General features: G+C 44.6%; 2 protein-coding genes across 3 annotated transcripts; one reads left to right on the plus strand and one right to left on the minus strand.

Moving 5' to 3' along the window:
• The first annotated feature begins 485 nt into the window (after positions 1-485).
• Positions 486-1838, plus strand: LOC128305665 (chromobox protein homolog 1-like). Its single transcript, XM_053043233.1, has one exon. The coding sequence runs from the start codon at positions 493-495 to the stop codon at positions 1108-1110; it is 618 nt and encodes a 205-aa protein (XP_052899193.1). The 5' UTR covers positions 486-492; the 3' UTR covers positions 1111-1838.
• LOC128305663 (excitatory amino acid transporter 3) lies at positions 1833-22057 on the minus strand. Of its 2 annotated transcripts, XM_053043231.1 has the most exons (10): positions 21822-22057; positions 5692-5967; positions 5330-5587; positions 5221-5263; positions 5110-5149; positions 4131-4445; positions 3769-4063; positions 3554-3688; positions 3375-3477; positions 1833-3297 (listed from the first exon to the last, which is right to left on the minus strand). In XM_053043231.1, the coding sequence occupies exons 2-10, from the start codon at positions 5889-5891 to the stop codon at positions 3241-3243; spliced, it is 1446 nt and encodes a 481-aa protein (XP_052899191.1). In that variant the 5' UTR covers positions 5892-5967; positions 21822-22057; the 3' UTR covers positions 1833-3240. The 2 variants fall into 2 exon arrangements, with proteins under 2 accessions (XP_052899191.1, XP_052899192.1); XM_053043232.1 differs by lacking the exon at positions 21822-22057 and having other exon boundaries at positions 5330-5591; positions 5692-5731.
• Positions 22058-23381: the final 1324 nt, after the last annotated feature.

The raw sequence follows: 23381 nt of genomic DNA on the forward strand, positions 1-23381 counted from the left end.
GTATGTCGAATTGAAATAAATCCTTTTTTATTTTCGATTACCATGTAATATCCCATCAATAACAACTAATTCTTTTATGTTTCATTTGCATTTTCCATCCACTGAAAAATTACCCCTTTCGAAACGAACAGTTCAAAATGACAGCTCCAAAAAACCCCGTTTGACAATCTGAATGTCATATCGAGATCCAACGTTTGAACCGAGTGCCGTAAACAGGCTTCCTGCATTATTCGCGGCAACAAGCGCCATCACAATATCCAAGCGTCGCTGCCTAGCACACAACGCAGCTAATAGCAGAGAAATTCCCCGTAAAAGATTTACTTGAAGTAGGTTGTGTCCCTGGTAAATAGTTTGCGCTACAGTCCGTCGAACGCGAACGATTTAGATTTGTGTCCTACACAGGTAAGTTTCGAGTGCCGCCATCCGATGCCGCCGCATTGCTTTACAGTGTTGCTCTTTACCAATTTTGTAGTTAAGCAAAAAAAAAAAAGCATGGGTCGCACAAAGGAGCCGAAAAATACGAACGGCAACAGCGACGATAGCGAATCCGAGGAAGAGTACGTGGTCGAGAAAGTTGTGGACCGTCGCGAAAAGAAGGGAAAGGTGGAGTACCTTCTGAAATGGAAGGGCTACGACTCGAGCTGCAACTCCTGGGAGCCGCGGGAAAATTTGGACTGTCCGGAACTGATCAAAGCGTTCGAACAGTCACGCACGGATGCGAAAAAGGATGCCGGCAAAAAGCGGACGACCAAGAAGAAGAAGTCTGGCGTCGATTCGGACAATGAAAATGACGGATCGGATGACGACGGGCGCGACGACACCGCGTCAACAAAATCAAGCAAATCCAAAACCGTAGACGATGATGGAAAGCAGACGGAAAATGAACAAGTCGAGGAGTTGAACGGGTTCGAGAAGGGCCATGTCCCGGAGAAGATTCTCGGCGCCACGGAAGGCGACAATGAGCTGCTGTTCCTGATTCAATGGAAAGACAAGGATAAAGCGCAGCTGGTAAAGTCCAAAGAGGCAAGAAAGCACTGTCCACAGTTGGTTATAGATTTTTACGAGGAGCGTCTAATCTGGCAGACGGTCGATCAATCGCAAGGTGATTAATTAGCTCTTAGCCTTGCGCTATTTTTATGAAATATTACAATGTTTAATTAAGAACGATTTCTTTTCCCCCCATCATATCTGCTTTGATGCGACTACTATATATTTTCATTTGTAATCTGAAATAAATATGACTTTCATTTCGTTGACAGTGTTGTAAAGCTGTTTGTTACGATCCTATTGTAAGCGCTACAGGAAGCAGGATGCAACGTGTAGACAAACTAGGTACATTAAATAATGTTTATTGACGACTCTTAAATTTACACTTCGATTAGAAGCAATTACACAGTGAACACTCACACACACTATTACACATTTAACTATTGTTCCGGAATTTTCTCGGACGCTCGGATGCTGAACTCTCGGTTGGCATTCTTTACTGAATAGCACATTCTTGAAACTATTTGTCCTAGCTTCTGCTAAACATTTTCTTCTCTTGCATGCAGTTCGGATTATTGAAACTCACACCCAACACAGCACATACATCAATGTTTCTCGCGCCAATAAAATTACGGCTTATCGTTCATCAACATCCCTAGTAGTTACCTAGCCAAATCGAGAGAACAGTTCTGTGTTTGCCAATGAAGTAGAAGCGTCCAAATTAAGTTGCGTTTAATTTAGAAACAAAGAAAAATTAACGTTAAAATCCATCTCCTAACCCGGGAGCAACCATGTTGACGAATTGAATGAAGAACAAAAGAAAAATAAAGAAAAAGTATGATACAAAAGGTGAATCATTAAAATATATTTGTAAGTATTTTGAAATATACAAACACTCATTTACTCACGCAGCACGCATCGCGTTTGACTTCGAAAGTTATACTAAAAACCCTAGGTTACGTGCCTAATCTGGTAAGAAGCCTTTCGTATGCGCACAAGTCAGATTGCATTGAACTGAAAATGGTACCGGCAAAAAGGAAGTGGACCCTAGCAAAAAGATATCCTTTTCTCCCTCCCGCTCACTATAACTCTTACCGAGTATGAAGTGGTCTACACGTAATTAAAATGCACCGGAAATCAAGAAAAAAAGAACAAGAAGGAAGGAGGATCAACATTTCCGTATACGCTTAGTTCGACACGCACTGTACACGAGCGCCACAAGTTCGCAGTGTATGGAAACTTCATCCCGGTGTAACAAGGGAGCCAGCGAGTGATATCAATAGTATAGTGTGCAGTATATTCCGGGTAAGTAGTCTAGTTGAGTATTAAACATCGATATGATATGGAAACATATAACATCGATGTTCGGCGCTAACCTGGAAGTGGGGGCATATAGGGAGCAAGACGATTTGTGTCCGGTACGGCTGGTTCTATTCCGTATAGTATATCTGTATCCTGTATTCTGGTCCTAGTCTTTTGCTTGTGCCTACCACGAGTCTGTTCCTAATGCTTCGGCAAAGTCGAACGTGCTTTGCACCCTCTCTTACGTAGATACTGTTATGTTTTGTGTTGCTTACACTATTAATTTAACCTGTAAACAATCGATGAAATGATTTCCCTAACACGACGCCGCGCCGCTTCTCTTCCAATTATTAGTAATTCCTACTATATATTTGCCTATTGTCGCGTTCTATTGTTCCATGGCACTAACGCTGGCTTAGGATGTTTTGGTTTCGTTACTGATTAGAACGTGTGGAGAAACAGCGAGATATAGAATGAATGAAAAATGGGCAGTGTGGTACTCATTTTCGCTAAATATGTCAACATTATTGAGCATTCTAGGCCATGGTTTGGGTACCACCATGGCTGGGCACCACAGTCTGGCAGTAGTACTCACAATCAAGTACCACGAGATGTTCAGGGTTACAAACTGCAATCGGTGTATGGATGATATTCCCTTCATTCCTGTGCTGCCAATGTCCCCGAACATTCTCACAGACCAGCGTCGATGAATAGATAAATGAATGGTGGCCTCTGCTCTGTCTGCCTCTAGAAGGATCGTTTGCCGTCAATTCGATCGTGTGTAAGATATGTCCGAAACTATAATTACGTATTTTACGTATAATTCGCGGTACAAAAACACGGCAACTATGCCCCAAATGCAGAACGCGTTCAAAAGTATGGGCAAAATGGATGAAGTTGAGATGTTGTTCTGCGGTCCGCAGTTGACCCATGGGTGAGGACTGGGAACGCTTATTCCTTCTGATCGGGTCGCAATTCTACCAGCTCGTGTGGTTCAGCCAGTTCCAGCTAAAAGCATATCAAAGGATGATTAATTTTTTTTTTGCGATACAGCTCACGATCACCGATATGTTGGGATTTCGTACATGGCCGTTGGCTTCACCGGATAGATCTTTTTTCGATAGGGAGTTGACGAGAATCGTTCCTAGGGCGTCGCACATAACGTTAATAGTCGTACGGAATCGATCGCTAAATTGTGGGACAGATATAATAGATGGATCAGCCATTAATAGCAAATCTTCCCAAAGCACTTGACTGCACTTACAGGAGCCAATCAACGGCAATGATGATGGTGACATCCTCGGCCGGCAATCCTACGGTGTCCAGCACCATTACCATCGTTATAAGACCGGCTTGCGGAATACCAGCCGCACCGATGGAGGCAGCCGTAGCTGTCACACTGAGGAAACGGACAAGAAGGAACACAGGTTTACCACGAAGAAAGGTAAACACCTACAATATCATACACAGCGGACGTACCTCACAGCAACGATATGACCAAAGGTCAGATGAATATTACGTAGTTGAGCAATGAATAGAGCAGCGACGGCTTCATACAGTGCCGTACCATCCATGTTGATCGTGGCTCCAACGGGAATGACAAATCGTGTCACACGCGGATCAATACCCATATTGTCGAGACAGCGGATCGTGATGGGCATCGTGGCCGAGCTGGAACCGGTTCCGAATGCGGTTGCCAGAACCTGGCTCATCTTGGCAATGAACGGGAACGCCATTTTGCGCGTGGTTAGGAAGAAGATTACCGAAATTGTACCTAAAATTGGAATTTGTTTACAAGTCAGGACTTGTTATTGTCCAACAATTTCCGAGTCCATTCTCACCGAAACCGTGCAGTATTAGTCCCAGCATCACAGTCATAAAGTACCATCCCAGCTGTCCCAATACCTCGACGAAGGATGCCATCTCCAGCAGTTTGGCCGCTACCAGAAACAGTACACCGATCGGGGAGATCCAGATGACCCACGAGGTAATAATCATCATCGCTTCACTGAGCGTTTCGAACAGTCCGAGCAGTGGCTTGCCCTTTTCACGCATCTTGCCTATGCACGTACCCAGCACGACACTGAACATAACCAAACCGAGCACATTCGTGCCCTCGGTAAACTCGGAAGTGATCTTGTACTGCGTCAAGGGAACTGTTGGAACGGTAGCATATACGAGAAACGGTTTATATTAATCACCCTGAACAAGGTAGACGTTTAATTGCTGCTTGCCACCCTGTGAGACTACCCCAGTTTCGCAAACATATTTTTAACAATTAACGTAAACGTTTGGGATTTCCTCTCAGAAGGTCACCACCAATTGATAATCAGCGGTACGAGCGGTTACCATATCTACAGGCACCATATAGACCAACATATGCGCCCGTGTTGGTGGCGTGTCGCGGGTAGATTACCCCTAAAATTGATATGACGGTGACAAGTGAACGTTTCCGCAATTTATCCCTTCTGCCGCTGGGGAGGGCAAGAGTAGCGGAAAGGTGTGTATCGGAATAGTGATTAGAAGCTCCATTTCGGCTCATCCGTTGACCGCGCTTCGTGAGAGTTTCCTGCTAAATTTGTTCCTTCGTTTGGTTTTATTTGTTTGATGTTGGGACAGCGCCCCCCTAAAGCGAAACGATATGTACCGCTTCTCATCCCCCAGCACAACGGGGATACCATGTAGTGTGTGTGTGTGTGTGGAAATCGCGGATTGATAGCTGTGCATCCGGTGCAAAATTCCCCTCGTCGATGCTATCCATTGCGTGGTTGCATAAAGATTGTACAAATCACAGAACTTTTCCAGTACGGAGCAACTTACCACCGGTGGCATTTGCTGGAGGGACAAGAATGGTTCGGAACTGCAAGGATGAGAGAGTTTGGAGGTTAATGATTGCTCAAGAAGCGCGCATCCGCGTTCGTTTTTTGTTACCTGGAACATCGTGGCCTGGATGATATTCGGTGGGAATAAGTTTCTACAAAAAAGAGCAATGCAATGATTAATGTCTAACTCCAAAGTTATCTTCCCTCCGGTGACGTACCTTACGAGATCTAGCAGCGTGTCGGCCGTAAGCACCTGTCTCGTGGTGGCTTTGCCGCCAATATTGCTCACCTCGCGGCCCGCTCCGGGTCGAATAGTACTGACCAGAATAATGCCCAAGACGACGGCACAGATCGTCGTGGTGAAGTAGTACACGATGGCCCGGAAAGCGATCTTCTTCGACATGCTCAAATCCAACGAACCGATCGCACTGGTGATCGACGAAACGAGCAGCGGTACTATCAGACACTTCAGCATCCTGACTTGGCAGTAGAGAGGAAGAGCGAAACGAAGGTACACCTTGGTAAGTAATTGGTTCTACTCGTCGAAGACAACAGTGCGTGGATAGGATTGGAACCCTACCGTAGGAACAGATCGCCCGGATACTGGATATACATCACCTCACGCTGTGTCCAGGGTTCGGCCGAGTTCTTCAGCAGCAGCCCGAGCGCGGTACCACCGAACACTCCGACCACGGTCAGGAAGGTAAGCAGGTTCGACTTTACAAACCGCTTCCATCGTGACGTTGGCCGTGCGCCTGTAGTCGCGTACGAGTTCGACATATTCGCTATTATGTCCACTACACTACCAGGCGTGTAGGGTTATTGCCTTTGCGTTTTTCGGGGAGGCGATGTGGATCTACGGAAGAAACAAAACACAGGGAGATTTCTGTCAGTGACTTCTTTACACAGTACCCATGGGGGAGCGATTAAATTATGGTGGCATCTTCATGATGCGTCTACGTATCTCGCCGTACTTCCCGTTCCAGCAAACATTGTTAACGAGCGGAGATTCGTTACTCGTGACATCTTTTCGTTTAAGTTGAGCGATTACGTCGCGTTTTGTATGGTCGGGAGTTATTATGCTTTCGTCCACACCGCGTACACGGTTAGGGCGATGCGGCATTAGCAAAACAATGATAAGCATCGGTGGTGCTCTAGCTCAAGATAAATTGCATCAACAGGTTAGCATTGCTGAGCTGAAGGTGTACGATAAAAAGTTAAACAAATGTTGCTATTATCATGCCCCCTTGGGTAGTGGAATATTCCTTCTTAGTGAATCTCCTTACAAAAATTGGAGATAATAAGCAAAGAGTCCCTGTAGGAATACTAAGCATTGCCGCTTTAGAAGATGGTGCACAATACAAAGTGACATCGTCATTATGAGTTTCTGCTTGAATAGAATTGGCACTGGGGAGGGAGCTATTTTAATTACAACTTTCTTGTTGAAAGAATTCCTTGCTGCAGTGGAGTGAGAAGCAGATATTTTTAGAAGTTGTGAATAGCTTGACTTATCTTATACCGTACATCATTTCTGGGAGGTCTCTTTTGAATTGAACTCATCATCTGTCTTTAAAAAGGCTTCAATTGAAATATGCAGACGTCCAGAATTGGTGAACGATGAGCAGCTAAAATTGGACGTTGTATGCGCGTTCGTTAACATACGCTGACTTCTTTAAATCTATTCTGGTTCGCACCGGTTGAATGATCTCGGCCGAAGAACGAATGAATCAAGAGAACGTACAAATTAATCCAATCGTTAGTGAGTGGAGTTTGATGAAGTATTGCTATCATCAACAGCCTCAGTTGCCTTATCGTTTTTTGCCGAGAGTGTCTGATAACTGTGAAGTATGTTATCATAAAAGGATTTACGATTGTTAGAGAAGCTAAATGAGTTGAGGAGCATGAGTTTATGACCTGTTGGAATGAATTATATCGACGAATGCAGATTTTCCGTGGCATATTGCAGGTTTCAGATGCATGAAGCTATTATTGGAAACAATTGTGTTCCTTAGATAACAAGCAGCTTTTTTGTCTTATCATCAGTAAGGTATTGTCTGTGAGGAGTGGCATCTTCGCCGGGTGGTTGTCCAACTGCCCAAAATGACGTGCCTTGGCGCACAAGAAATCCATCAAGCAAATGAAGATTAAATCACCTTTTTTCAGGACTGTTTATACCGATCGATTGATAAGGCGAGATAATCTCTCAACAAGTGGCACAGATGTTTGCCTAACCGGAATCGGAATGGTCTTGAAGTTCTGCCCATGGCCGACAGCCAGATGATAGCTCGAACTTGACCGGCCACCGGTCGGTCGATCCTATAAATCTTTTTTTTTTGCAGACAGAGACAAAACACCCACTGCGATTACAAACGTTGGATCATGCACATCATTCGTCGGGTCGGGATCATCACATCGTTAAGTGTTGTCAGTAAGTTGATTCTATCAATTATCAGCCATACACTTCTGCCACCCTGTTCACTCCTTTGCGAACAGAAGGGTGGAAAAAATCGCAATCTATAAGCGTGTCGTTGTCGGATGAGAAAGTGTACAAAAGCGCCTCCATCCAGGGCTTGGTGCAGTGGTAAAGAAGCACCAGAATGGTCAGGGAAGCAGCATGCACATTAAAAACAAACAACAAGCTATAAAACCAAGCGCGAAATGATCTCATCCTGGCCGTAACACAGCGAATCCACGGTAAAGAGTCCACCGTTTATCAACACTGGATCGAACCACTGTTTGGAAAATACGACCATTTTTACGCCAAACAGTGACCTACAGCTGGAACCGCTTCGCCATCCTAGCTCGTTGTCGCTGGATCGTGCGGCTCTTTTGAAGCGTAGTAAGCGGCGACATGATGTATAATGCATTTTACGTAGCCCTTTTATTCTCTCCTGCACGATTAGAGTAGATTTCATGGTTAGGAAATGGAAAGAAAGGAAGCCATTGGTAGTTTAATGCGCACTTGACATCATTACAGCAGTTCCAAGACGCGAGGCATGTGTTGGTACGATTTTAAAAGGACTAGTTTTGTTGCTAGTACTGGAAAACAAGGCACTTAACAGTCAGGACACATCCGTTTGGAGGTGTGTGCGCACTTGGAATTACATACATGAAGCACAGAGTAGTACAATAGTTAGTAGCACTTTAAATATACCCCAGCAACCTCAATTCACATATAACACTAACACACAAAAAGAGACAAATAACCTCTTTAAAGGCCCATTTTAACTCTTTCGGAAGTGAGCACCACTTTCCATATGGAGCTTTCATCCGGATATTTTTTGTTCCTACTTCTAGTAGAGCGGACACAAAAAAAACCCTATAACGTGAGCACTTTATGCGCGTCTACATTTCGTGGAATTGAAAGCCAGCCAGCAGAGTGGAGCTAAAATCAAAGGTTTCCACCATCCACCGGTTGTCCAATGTCACAGCTACGGATGGGGATCATAATGATAGAGCTTCCGACAGCAGGTTGTGATGCAGTGGCATTGGAGGATGCTAAAAACTGAATGTCCTCCGCGGAACGACAACGACAAGATCACACAATCAACGCCCGATAAGGACGATGGGTGCACTTTGTTCGCCTTTTTTTCCGATTTGCTTTTATTTGGCCGCACCGACACAGGCTAATCCGCTTGTGTACTCCGCCCACGCGCCAGCGGATGTTCAAACACTTTCTAGCCTTGGTATCGTTATGACGCGGTTAGCAAACTCCAGAATGACCACATCGCACGGGGATGTCGGGCCGGGCAAATCCTGACAGATTGTCGGCTTGGCAAGGGAGGGGATACCACCATCAGGCTCTTTGTACCCTGGAGCGCTGAGTTACGCTTATGTCCCGAGTTATGGATTGTTGGGTGGGACAAGCTTTTGGGACCTACGCATCCTCATCTCTTCCCTCCCGATCGCCGTACCCAGTGCTGGTGGTTCTCACTAAATAATCATCTGCGTTCCTGTTGGTGAAGTTGGTCCCAACCGTTGATTATACCACCTCCTTCTACAGCTGCAAGGTTCGTCTCCATGGCAAGATGCGACAGGAAGACCGTCATAGATACCAAGATTAAGCGCAAGAAATCACAACCGCCCACCGAAACACGGGCGGCCAAGAAACGTGAAATAAAATTAATCCCATTTCAAGTGTGTCCCGGCAAAACCCGGAACAGTACCAGTCCAGTAGTAGTTCCCCGCTGCTGCTGCATTCTTTTCATCGTTAAAATTATGACCCCGTGGGCCGTGGGAGGTAAGTCGGGCAATGCCGCACCATAAATATCTGATATAGAAACTCAACCGACCCGGCCTGTCCCGGTACGGGGCTGCTGTAGATTGTTTGACTGATGGTGGTGTTTGATGAACGTCAACTGTCGAAGCAATGAGTAAAACAAGGATCAGAGAAACCTCCCACCCTGCACAACCTTCCAAGCTTCGTGGCCGAATAGGGAGTTCAGGGACGTGAAGTGCGCGCTGTGTACGCAGTCAATCTTTTTGGGAGAAAATTAGATTTACCGTTTTGCCACCTTCACCTCAATACACCCAGTCCCCGCCGTTGTCAGGTCCGTGGGAATGTCGTCTTCGCTATTCGCGAGACTACAACAAACGATGCCATACGCACCAGTCATCACTCTGCGATTGCACTCACCTCCCCCCCGCGGAATGGTTCGTTGGAGCAAAAGGCAACCATCTTCCACGCCTTCTGTAGCAGGTTCCAACCTTTTTATTTTGGTCTGCATGAAGTTGCGTCCCGTCCTTTCGCCCTACCGCGGCGTCATTTACCGAAGAATCAGATTTTGCGCGGTAAATAAACTTCTAGAGTCATCCCGAGCATCTGCAGCTTACCACCCCGGGGAACAGGGTGGTGGTGGTCGGGTGAGGAAAATAAAGCGGCCAAGTATTTTTCCTCCCCCTTATTGCTTTCTTTTTTTTCCTTTTCCATCAACCAGTACTGGAAGTGATGGGAATGAATAGCCTCCTGACTGACGGAGGGTTGAATTTTGACGGAAATGCGATTTATCTTTCATTGAATTGAAATTGCTTCTATTTGCTTCGGTCTGCGTCAACTGAGGGAAGGTAACGGGGGTAGTGGCACTTTCACTTGCACCTTCCCTTACAAAAAAAAAAAACATGGTGTGAAAGGGAAAACTCTCCTCCGTTTCCAGGAGGCTCACTCCCGGCTTCTCCTGGAGAGGGCGCAACGTCCTTGAAGAATACCGCGTACTTGGGACTTGTGTGAGCGGGAATTTCTGGAATGGTTGGAAGTAAATATAAATGCGCACAAAACCCTTCCCAAACAAAGCATGGAAGAGTTTCGGAAGACACGACGCGGTAGCGGTAAGCAAGAAAAAAGGGATCAAAATTAGAATAGGGATGACAATTTCTGTGTGCTCAAGATCTTTTTATTCGCTCTCCTCGTCTTAGCTACTAGATAAGGTGGAAAAAGTCACCAAAGTGATAAGGGAAACGCTGGAACTGGAAAGACATTCCGAGTCCCTTTTTCCTTGTCAAACTTAAACGAATGTGGTTAGGAGTGGTACCGAAAACGATTCCTTTTTTATTGCCGGACACTTCTTCATGGTTAATGCTAATGTGAAGTACGCATCAACAATTCCCACCATTTGTTGAATCATTAAATAAACCAATCCGACCTTCATTTGCGTTCCCGAAGAATCCACATTGAGCCGGCTTAGGTCAATGGCGAAGTGCAAACACAAGAGTAGTGATCGTGTAAGCGCACGCGAGTATCAAATTTACACACCGAACGCACTGTTGTGACGCTGTAACGTTTGTTTGACCTACCCAAATCGCTAGCCTATTAACACCTTCCACATGGTTGCTAATCGGAAACACAAAGCCCTCTTTGAGACATGTCACGCTAACAGTTAGTAATTAGTTTAATTCATTTAGGTTTTAAAACGGTTGGCAAATAACACTAAGAAGCTTCCGGCTGTCTTGTTGAAGGCTCATTCGCTGGGATAGTGTAATAGAACTATTTTGTTTAGAGAGTTGCATAAATCTAGGCGCTTATTGTGAAGATATTCTCATACAAAAATTGTTTTATATTTGTTCATCGTACGAACACGTGTATGAACCACACCATATGGTTCGTCTGCTTTTACGATTTGTTGACCTATCTCAATCTCTCCCAGTAGGGTAGGGTTGGGGCATCATTCTTCCGTTTCCAAAGTCATTGCATTCAACAGGTGTTTCTTGGAGCGCTTCTGTAGTTTTTTTTGTCTTGCTGTTCAAGATGTTTTTTTTTGCGGTCACAACGTTTCCACATGGAGTTTGTCAGAGAGCACAGAGTTATCGAGAAAAGCACTCCGGTGGAACAGCAACACGGAGAGAATTCAGATATCTCAGCCCGGTTGAAAAAATGATTAACTCACGTGAAGTTTTATGGCAACCATGCGGTACGGTTTCAGCTCCATACACTCCACTCGTTTTATTCACTCTTTTGCACCGCACGATTTCAACATTCTAATGGCGTCAAAGCATTTCAAATAACTTTTGCACCTGTCGGATCCACCTCCCTGATTGCTGCCTTCCGGGTTGGTATGGAGACGCCCAGTACCTGACGACTCGGGTTTGTTGCGATCAATTAAGCGAGTGGCGAACGATACCATACCCGAAGGGAATACACACCATCAACACACCACCGGTGGTTGTGTTTTGTCTGTGCGATTTTCCGTTCGCAGAACTGTCTTCCGGCTTCCATGCCGCAAAATGCAAATTGTTTATTTTAATTTTAAACTTTTATCTTTGCGCATCCGTCGCGCTTGTTTTGTCTAGGGTGTGCTGTACAAAACATCACGACGAAAAGGCATTTTTTTTTCTAACGCAAAACGTGAACCGTGGGTGGTTTCTATGCTGGGAAGCAATTTTAAACTTTCCGATTGTACGCGATAGTTAATTATGTCCACGCAATCGGTGGACTCAACTCAGCGAGGGATACGAACGTCCGCTTCATCGATGGCAATTAACCTAACTTTTTGCCGTGCTCTGTGTGGTTATAGCCGTTTAGTTATTGCATATGCGGCTTCTGGAGCACAGTTTATAATTGATTTTTATTTGGATGAATTATTCCATACATTTTACCTCATTAGCAGTGTAGAGTGGAGGAAATAATATTGCATTAATTTTTTTTCTGCTGACCAACCCTACAGGAAGGTTTTGATACTACTTTTTTACATGTAAGTATTCTTATTAGACTTCAAACTACATCCAACGATCCATTTGGTTACATGTTTTAAATATCCCCTTCAATGCTTTGTGTTGATGAAGTCTTGATGAGGCTCTTCAAAGCTCCGTGTGTTTTGTGCAAGTTGTCAGTGTGCAAGGATCAGTCAAATCGAAAAGACAGCATCCCAGACAGAGAGACAAAAAACAATCATTTTACCGCTCGAAGCATCACGCTTTGAAATATGCCATAGCTCTTTTGCCGTGTTTTAAACTTCCGCTTAAAAAATGAATCCCTTTTTTTTGCATACGTCGCACTGAATTACATCCACGCTGTGAACAAAGGACAGCAGGACCACATCGTTGGACGGGGGGAGGTTTAAACTTCTGTGGAAATTCAATGTATTGTGTTTCTTTTGCAAAAATGATTTAAGAAATTCACATTTACTTCACTTATTTATAGCACGAATTGAATGGCGAGCATCATCAACATAGGGCAGCATTGTTTATTGATCGATCGGTTTTGCCTCCGTCTAGTGCTGTGGGTCTCGTAAACGTCTCACGATCTAAACTTCTGCTTGCTCCTGCTGTTTAACATACAAACACAGCCAATACAATATCTGGAGGCTGTAGGCGAGTATGCAGCGATGGAAAAACTGAGTTTTCCACATCGGAAATGGCAAAAACAAACAAAGCAAGCAAATGCTTTACCTTATCCCTTACTGTGGCAGGAGCGTTTCACCGGAAGCAAAAGAAATACAATAAGCAATAGAGAGAGCGAAAGAAATCCCTGAATCTGAATGGTGAAAAGTGTAGCATTATTGGTAAAAATAGCACAATATGCCCGGCACTGACGGAACAATTCGTTAGTCCGCTGGAATGGGTTTAAAAATTCGACCGAGGGCAAACTTGCATTGTGCAGGAGCTGCAATCGTAAGCAGCAAGTTATTATAATCATTTGCCAACGAGGTAAGGAAATGGAAAGCAAGCCAGCACTCCTTTCCACCATGGCGCAGCTCTATGGCAGCTTATTGTCATTATAAACAATTTATGCCACAATTCATCCTGGCAAAGTTTCGCTTCGATGAAGTAAAGATGGCGCAGGTATTACAGTGTATGCGATTTGTTGATTCATTTAATTTCGCTGCGTTCAACGTCCACCCGGGTGGAGTGGTTGGCCATATTCCCAAAAGAGTGACCACAGCGAGCGACAGGCGAGTGACGTGTAGTGGACAGGAGATGAGTTTTGATGGGCCATTCGCCAATTGGCGAACAACAAACTTGGTGCACGTAGCCGACCACCGTACCGTAGCGTTACTAACGGATTGCGAGTTCAAAAAGTTGTCAGAGTTCACGGTTGACCTGAATATCTCGTGGACAATAAATTGGAATTTATTCATCTTCGTCTTTGATTAATACTGCACGCAGGAGGAGGATGGCAGAATGAAATCCGGATTGCGTGCACGATATGCCCGGAGATACCAATTAATCCGATGAGCCGATGCTCGTCGAGAGAGGACATGGTAAGAGCAGGATGCATAAAGAGAAAGAAAGAGAGTAGGCGAACCGGAAGCAACAGGTGTCCGCTAGCAGGCCCCCCCCCCTGAAAAAGGAGATTGCGCGTAAAGCACTTTCCATTTCGGGCATTCGATGTTGTGTTAAATTAAAGTACTGTTTGATCTGCATACAAATGTGCCACTCACTCAATTCGGTTGGAAGCCGAGTGGTGCTTGAGGGAGAGAAAAAAATCATAAAATAATGCCGTTGATATAGTAAAACCCCTTCACATTTTGAGACCCCGGTCAAATGTATGAATGTTTGCCAAATGATAATCCGCTTCCATTACGCTCAGGGCTGATGCCCAATGTTGTGGGTGAGATTGGTTGTGCAGGTAGCGTGTAAAATACGATTTGAATTTACCGGTTTTGACGATTCGGCGAACGTGTTTCGCCGAAGGTATGATGTTATTTTGGTTGTGAGTTATGTTTGCGTCAGTTTGCGAATGTACAGGGGGATGAAAATTGGAGCTTCTGTCCTTCCACGATGGTGAGATCTCATGCTCGTAATATCCACCACAGTGATGATGTAAATAATTTAAAAAAAAAGATTGCCTGTTTCACATACATCTTGGAAATATAAAACAACCTACAGCAATCAGGGGAATACAAACTAATCCAACGTTTTATCACACGTTGGCAACAGTATACGACCAACATGTTAAAGCAAACACAAATAAAAGTTGATGACAGATGATTTCGGCGCAAAAAAAAACATACAACTTGTTACAGGGTTTCAAGAATAGACATGAGATCATATTTCCGCCGTAACCTATTTGTGAACAACAAACACTAAAGAGATTTGCGAATTACGATATAGCGTGTATTAGATATAAACGGGATTGTAACAGCGCGTTCTTCGGTCGATGAAGTAGCCTAATGGTAATGTATCTATTGAACAGCATCGCTCGGTCTTGGTTCAAACCTCAACTGGACCGTATCTCTTCTGTGCGGTATTCCACTTTTCCATGTTTAACATATTTAACATGACGTATAAATAACACACCACGTATTATTTAGTACTGATAACCACGGATTATGATTCTTAATATTCTTCCTCATCCTTGTTTTAAAAATTGATCTTCATCTTTAGTTGATCCCAGTGAGTGTCCTGAGTGTTTGTGGATGATAAACTCACAATCAAATGATCTTTAACAGTCTCAAATCTTCTGACAGCTGTCTCATAAACCTTTCATTCATTATTCGCTGAAATTCCGCAAAATCAAGCGAGATTCGATAAGATCTACGAAGAATAAGATAAGCAGAGCTCGTTGAATCTCTCATCCCTCTCATCTCATCCCTCTCATCAACGAATTGAAGTTGGAAAATTATTTACGATCAGCTACTGTTGCTGCCTAAAAATACAACATCTAGAGCACACAGACTGCAAACGGTGACACCGATTCCTCTTCTCCATGGTTTTTTCGTACGATCAACGATGATATTCCGCACAAGATCGCAAGCTGCGTTACCTTCAAAGAAGCAGTGTGTGAAGCAAGCGGTGCAATGTTGCACGCCCGAGCTCGTTCCACTGCTAAAGTGTGCTAAACAGTGAGAGCACCCAAGTAGACGAAGATAACATCCCATATGGGCAGTGGCAGGTTTTTCTGTACGTTGGATGATTGATTTAATGTTGCCATTTTTATTGCACTCTTCCCCTTCCCATCTGCCAACCACATTCGACGCGCCCGGAATGTTCAATCGATGTGTTTGTTGGTTCGAACGAGCGTTGTTGTTTTTATGAATGAATAATTGAGCGTTTAAACATTTTACGCGTTTCGATAAAGTTGGACAGCGTTGTGCGCGTCGAAAAACACAGTTTATGGGCGATAAAACTAGCGCTAATCGGTCGCTTCTGTGCAATAAATGAACCTCTCCCCACACACACTTCTTTCTTCTGTAGCGTCATAGAAGTAATTTTGAATAAAATTTGGCACCATCTTGCAGCGGATGGAATTTCCCATCTTTACGGTCTTCAGTTGTGGATGTCTAAGCACCTTTCATTTGACGGACGACTGGTTGGCCGAAATTTGTTCCAACACGCCTAACCATCCGCAACCGGAACTGGATGAAGGTTTGCCGCACGGTGAGCTTACTGTCGGGCTGGTAATTTTAGAGTCAACTACGCTCTTGGCACAGGCATCGACGTGTTGCTCATAATTGCAAACTAGTAAGCATAAGTGTACTTTATTACTTCCCTCCATTTAATTGCATTCCTATTTATAGGGTATTGGATGCAACTTCTTAAACACTACCGCCAAACTTCCAATCTCCTGTGGTTAAACACATTTCAATTTCCCCTCCAACCAACCGAACCTGTATCAAACCTCGTGTAAGACGAATAGAACCGGCTAGGATATAAATAAATCCTCATCTCCAATCCATGAGATGTTGGATGATAAAATTGGGCCACCTTGCCGAGAATCAACCGCATCCGAGTTGCGGTCGGGACGAGACATCCGTCAACACGGGTCAAAGCCACCCTCAACGGAGGCACCACTCGAGAAACACCTTTTGAATCGGCCTCTCTAACATCGCATCCCTCCGGCCGACCGTGCCGTTGCATTCTGCGGTGCATAATGTGTGCACATTCATTAACACCATTTCACAAGTACCGATTTGCATGTTGTCTGACACACGTGTGTCTTTTCTTCGGAGAGGTTCTCATCTTCATGTTTGCTTGATCGTGCACGGGGTGCATACACACACACAAGACAGGGTACATTGTGGTTAGGGGGGAGACACCATTTAAACACCCGTACCCGTGCCCACCGTTAACCGTCGTCGTGAATTGTCTGGCCGAGCTGGCTGCCACCACAGCACAGATCTCTCAGTACCCACTATCCATCTGTACACACACAAACACACACGGTACGTGACGTGTGCATCCGAAGGGCGAGTGCACTCAAGAAGAAGTGCACACTATTGTACATAGTAGGCATCGCCGTGATGGTGATGACGTGTTTGGCATAATATCATTGATAATTTTCCAAGGGGTAGCGTCAAGCCATTTCTGAGGAGGTTGGGATTTTTAGCATCCCTCACAGTTCAATTTACATCGAACTTCTAACGATGATATTTTATCGAACTTGGTGCGGACATTCTTGGTCTTCATTGCTTGGGTGCATTTATTCCACCCTCTAGTTCTCCGCACCTTTTAAAGGTGTTGCGCTAGTGGGGAGGTGCGCTGTCAGGTGAGCTCCTAATCGAGAATTGATTACGAAGTAAACAGTATGAAACCACAGAAACCGCGACAGACACTTGTTGCTATGCCGGGCGCGTGAGAGAGATACGCTTGTTTGGCACATACTTAAGAGCGTTCTTTAGCATTGAAGTTTATTGGAAAATTCTAGTTCTATCTAAAGATTTTCCCTAATGTGTACTATTTGCGCGACAAAACACCCAAGCTTTTTCTCAAAATTTCGAAACAAGCTTTAAAACCATTTTATCCGCAACGTACGGCGCTATCAACCAATAGCAGTAACCTGACGCCTACGCGAAATTAAAGCGCCATTCCAATGGAAGATGCTAGAAACTCCTGCTCCTTATTAACGCACCGTGACGAATTCAAATCGCTCACTGTTTTCCAAACGATACTTGAAACCTGCAAGTGTGCGTGTAATAAAAGAAAGGAAAAACTCTTAAGGGAAAATATAGGTCAACCAGAACGGCGCAACTAGGTCCTTGAACTTTCCACCAGTGCGCGTGGAAGTGTTTAGGAGATTTTGGGGAAAATTTGCATCCCCATCAGCGATTAATGTTTCGACGAATCTATATAGCTTATTGGTGCGCAGCAAAACACAAAAACTGGAAACACTATAAAACTCATGACACTTCCAGGAAAAGCAGCTTGACGAGGGTGTTATTTGCTATGGCTTGGTGTGTTTTTGAGTGCTTTGTTATTGGAAAGTAATATTTGTTTGATTTTTTTATCATACGTGCGTTTGATCGAAAACAACTAGCATATGCCATGTAATTATTTGTAAAAAAACTTGTTTATCTCACATCGAATTAACCGGTATTTAACCCACCTCTAATTAGCATTTATATGAATCCCTACAGTGAGTTCGTCGTTTCAATAGCTTACGTTAAAAAAATGTGCTCCGGATTTATTTCTATGCCTAAAGAAATAAAATAAATATAAAGTTTTTTTATAGACACACTTTGTTCTTTATAAAACATTCACATTCTCGATTCGTCACCAAAAAATGATGGTGCTGTCGAATTTCACACATTAATTTGAACACGCACCTAATTTCCCCCCATAAACAAAACATCCCATCCGTTGTCATCCCTTTTTTACGAAACAACAAACGATCGAGTTATCGCGCGTTTTTTACGCGTCGAGCATAAAACATTCATTAGCAGAAAATAGACCCAGACAGGACTTCAGCATGTTTTTACCGTACTAATGACCACGTCAAATCCACTTTTGTTTAGTATCACCTTTCTGCCCGACAGAGCATCTCTATTTAAAAATCTATTCCCAGTGGACGCATTAGATACCACGTACAACGCCACCTCACCTTTCCGATAGAACGCGTGTAGGTGGACCCCATATTTGCATTTCCCGCTGGCCATTTGCGTCCTACCTATTGCGTTGCTGCTCACAATCGACAAGCTCATCTATGGTGCTTTTGTATTATTTTAAAATAAAGCAACAACATTTGCATTGTGTTCCGCTGGCGGTAACTCAATACGGAATCACGATCGAATGCATCTGGTTCGTGTACTACACCTCCCCGGCGAGAGGGCCGCCTTCGCACAGTATCGCACACTGCACATCATAAATGGAAGCTGCGTACTGCACCGTACTTGAGCAGTGAATTTGCAATGCGATATCGAAGCCATCATTAATCACCGACCGTTTGTGACGAGATCTCCCTCCCATTTGCCTCAGTGGCTCCCACGCACACACATGGGCTGGGATGCAAAAATGGATAGTTTCGGTTGTTGTGCAGTAAAAACACAACCTGATACTGCGGGCGAAACAACGACCGGAAACCCGTGTGGTTCATTTGCACAAACACTGGTTTTCCCTCAACCTGACCTACACCATACAGCGTGACATCATGTGTACTGAAGGGTGGCCCTGAAACGCAGCCAAACACCAGATTGCTCTCAGTTCCAACCTTCGATTCTGGAGAAGCTGGTGATCTTGAATTTCGTTCTTGCACCGGTTACCTCATCCTCACTCGCAAGTGAAGAGTTTTATTTGAAGATGTAGGTCATGCCCATACGCATCTTCGTCATCTTAATCTGTGAATGACCGAGCAATACAATCTAGACATTACAGAGCGATCCCGACTGTAGTGAACAAGTCAAGATCTACAAAGAAGCGCGGTAGGGCGAAGAGTTCACAAAACAGGTCACGGCAGTTGCTTCCACGTCCTGCCACTTCTCGTGAAACTTTCGGCATGATTTATGTCTTCCCGGCTTTTCGGATCCACGGACGGTAGACAACTTTCGGCAAAACTCTATTTTTGTCTCCACAAACGCCACCAAACGGCAGCGAAAATAATGACCACCCCTCATAGCGTGAAGTAGGAGATGTACGATAGGAGATGATCGAGGTTTTTTTTTGTGGTCAAAAGGAATTTCTCCCAAGAAACCCCGAGTTGTGGGGAACATGTCGTGCCCGATAGAAAGATGTTTATGACCCATCAAAAGTGCGTCTAGCAGAATTCGTTTTCTGCTAACGGGGAAGTGAAAAAGCGATCTTATTTGCGATCATGAGAAGGGCGATCTATAGAAGGGTTTTTAAGATATTTTTTTTATTTTCCTCAACCATTTCCGTTGCGCAATTTAAAAGAAGGATGATTAGCTTGCGTTTCCAGCAAACATAAAGAAGACGTTACCCTCGAGCGTTCAAATACTGGTTCCGACGTGCCGGTACCACATCAACATGTACACTTGAAGCGGAGAGACAAACAAGCCGGTCGGAGCTTAAATATTTACACCATTTGCACCGGGAGACGTGTTGAGAGCTAGAATTTCTTTCCACCACCCACCACCGGAAAGCAAGGCAATGCGTTACCGTAACGAAACGTGCGGAAATCGTGACATCGTACGATCACCCTCGCGATCAGCTCAAAATAAAGATGCCCTAAGGCATCTATGGAGACACATGGACGAGTGATCCACTGAATTTCAAGACCGGTTATTTTGATCATAGAATTCCAATAAGATTAAAAAGACACGTTGCCGATTGTGTGTGTTTTTTTTTTATTTCTGTCCGGACCCAACCGGTTTTATCCAAGTGTTATGCAAATTCGGAAAATCTTTCATAGTTTTTTTTTGTTGCTATATCAGATTTTTTGTGGCTATAGAGAACATTATATATATGTCATTCTTATTCAGAACTTGGTATCAATTACGTTCAGTACGCTTAGGATTCGATATCACACTTATCGTACGAAGCGGTTCTAATAAAAATGGTACTTTTTTCGATCACCATGCCTAGCTGCACACATTTTGCAGTCCACACTTTCTATAACGGCGATAATGAGCTTGTACAGCATTTCATTATCGCCAGGCCAGCACACTGTTTCGGCACACCCGTCTGATAAGGAAACCGGCCGGGGCTGCCTTACCAGAGTTCGATAAATAAAGCGTACCACACCTCATCCGAGCCACAACCAGCTCGGTTCCAACGCCACATGCTGCATTGTTGCACGAACTCGGCGCCCTCGTCATTGTCGAGGGTTTCGTCAAGAGTCAAGACGAAGTTCCAGAATCTTCTACCCCTAAAAAGCGAGCGGCAACGGGTCACACAGGCATGTGCACAAACAGGGGTTGAGTAGTGCTATTCCACAACGCGTCTCAATCAATGCAACGAACGGGAAGAAGCCGGGAAACGTGGGAAACGTTCTTCGGGGAGGTTTGATTCTTATAAATCCCATTAAACGGCACAAGCATCTACTCAGTATTCGTGTCCCGTTGGTGAATTGGTCAAAGCAAATATCAACGATCGATGATCATCATGCAGAGTTTGAAGTTGTATCACCGTCCCAACACGTCCGTGTAATTTATTCCACTGAAGTACACTCGGGCATGCGTTAGCGTTTGCATTACTGTTTGCCGTTGCAAACAGTTGGTTCTTTGGAGTCTTTCCCCGAGCTACATGCAAATGTCGTTGTGGTCGAAGTTGATTATACTTAGCCAGCGTTTTAGGCGGTCACTCTGTTCTCTCTCGGGTGTATAATTTCATTTCGTCGCCGGATAGACGGCTTTCCTCATATTGCACGATCGTGAACTTGTGTTTCGATCGCAACCCAAAACCTGCCGATCGTTCGTACACACTGCACATGTCGAAAACATTTCACGGTCTCTTATGCGAGAGTGCCACTTAGACGCAATGTCTCATTTTATTATTATTTTAACAGCTGGTCACGTCTTCGTTCACCGGCACTATACCGGGCTTTTCCGTGTGAACAGGCACAAAAACGTGTATAGGAACCTTTTTTCTGAAAACGGTTTGCTTTACGGTGGATGAAGAACCTGCAAATGAGGAACGATTCTATTTTTAAGTAAACAATTCCGATACAACACTGGGTCCGCGGTGGACTGACACTTTCCGGGCGTGTTTTGTACGGGTGCCGAGGGTGACACTCGGTTCACTGCTCGAAAAAAGCACTAGGATCGATCATCCGTGCACACAGTGTTGGTTATCTGTTCGGTAAGCAGTTTGTTGTTAGTGGTATCACTGCGTTGGAGATCGGTTGTTACGCTTAACTTAAAAAGGCACTTTTCGCCACCGTGATGTTCCGCTGTACTTCGGAGTACCTTCCAAGCCTATCGCACAACAGGTAGACACTCAATCGTACGCAGTTTTATGTTAACTCCTTTTTCTGTTTTTTTTCCACAGAGGGAACTGAAGACTGAACAACACCAGACGCAGTGAAAAGGATCTCTCATATTAAAACTCCAAAGGATTGTGCAAAAACAAACAAAAAACAAGCAAAACACACACGGCGGAACGCACCTTACACCCAGATCACTCGGTGATCGAAGATCAACAATAGCCTGTAGTGTAGAGTGCAGCTAAACCTTCACGCCCGCTAGGCACAGTTCGCGCTTCGATACTGATAAGAATTCGTACGCCGTGCGCGCGTTTTTTTTTTGCGGAACCACCGTAAAGAAAGCACACGTCTCCGTTGTCGCCGTCGTCACCGCGTACTGACCAAACAGCGCGTTAATTCGGTCGCAAGAAAACGAGCACGTTCCGCGATGAGAGATGAAACCGAACTGTAACGCCGGACCGGATTGCTGCTACCAACACGACGGGCCCCAGCCGCAAGCGAATCCGACCGACCGGGCTCGGAGAACTTGTGTTCGCTTGTTGCGCGTTTGCTCTTCTCGTCACGGCAGCTGCCTTGCCGATATCCCCGTGCCTTCCTGCCCTTTGACAGGCGCATCAACCCCTAACGCAGCCGAAGGGTGTTGTGTGCGTGAGAGATGGCATAACTCCCGCGAGAGCATAACGTCGGAACATTGCATTGCGGCGAGAGAAAGCATTGCGTTGCGTTGACCACCCCAGAAAACCCACCCACCTTTACCCCATACGGCAGAAAACCACCAGCTGACGGGATTCAGTTCTCATACACTCTTGAGGATTATGCGAAAAAAAAGCACCCCTCTGACCGTTCCTTCCTTGACGAGGCAATTTAATCTTCTGATTCTCCGGTCCTTCGGTAAAGCCACGCTTGATGGACATTTGACGCCATGCCACAATTTTTGAATTCGATCTGCAACGGTGTGAGGAAGGGGAAAGAAAGACGCGTTCCCAGCTGGTTGATTAATTAAGGATTTGCGCATATCACGTGGGCAAACTTTCACTACCTCACGCGCGTAAAACCGGTTCTTCTGAGTGTGAAAGTGAAAAAGGATAAATATCATTCAATAGAGATTGAGTCAAACATAATTGTCCCCTTTTCTGACGACTCCAAGGTATTTAGTTCTTAACTTCTGATCATTCCCCTTTGAATGCCCTTAGTTTGCATAATTATTTTCACTTTTCATCTCTTCATTTTCAGGTATTGAGTAATTGTCGCACCAAAAGAAATGGTGAAAAGCGGACATACAGCGCTCAACGAATAGTGTGAAATCTGGATCCAAATCGATGATGTGTGTAGCATATTTTTGTTTTCATTTTTTCTTCGTCCTTTCCTGTACGTTGCTCTATCTTTCCCATTATCAAATGAACACGCATACGCAAAAAAAGGTTTTATGAATGAAATCTGTCGCTTGCGGCGGGAAAAGAGGGACTCGAAGCAGCACAACATACTGCACAAAGTACCCGATGCGTATAAAAGGATGACCGTTTCCGCTTTCGTTTGCCCATGGTAACCTAGGAGTAAAAGCGTGATTGAAATGCGCAAAAATGGAACCAAAGCTCACAATACACACTGGAGGAAGTATGCAGTATTTGAAGGTTTGGTACATGTTGGTACAAAGAACTCATATTTCCTTCGTAGAGCCTTTACCCGATAGGGATGACGCGATCATGCGAAAAAGGGACACCAATTCGTTCACACCGGTGGCC

The sequence above is a fragment of the Anopheles moucheti genome, chromosome 3 (assembly GCF_943734755.1).
Source record: "Anopheles moucheti chromosome 3, idAnoMoucSN_F20_07, whole genome shotgun sequence".
Lineage (NCBI taxonomy): Eukaryota > Metazoa > Arthropoda > Insecta > Diptera > Culicidae > Anopheles > Anopheles moucheti.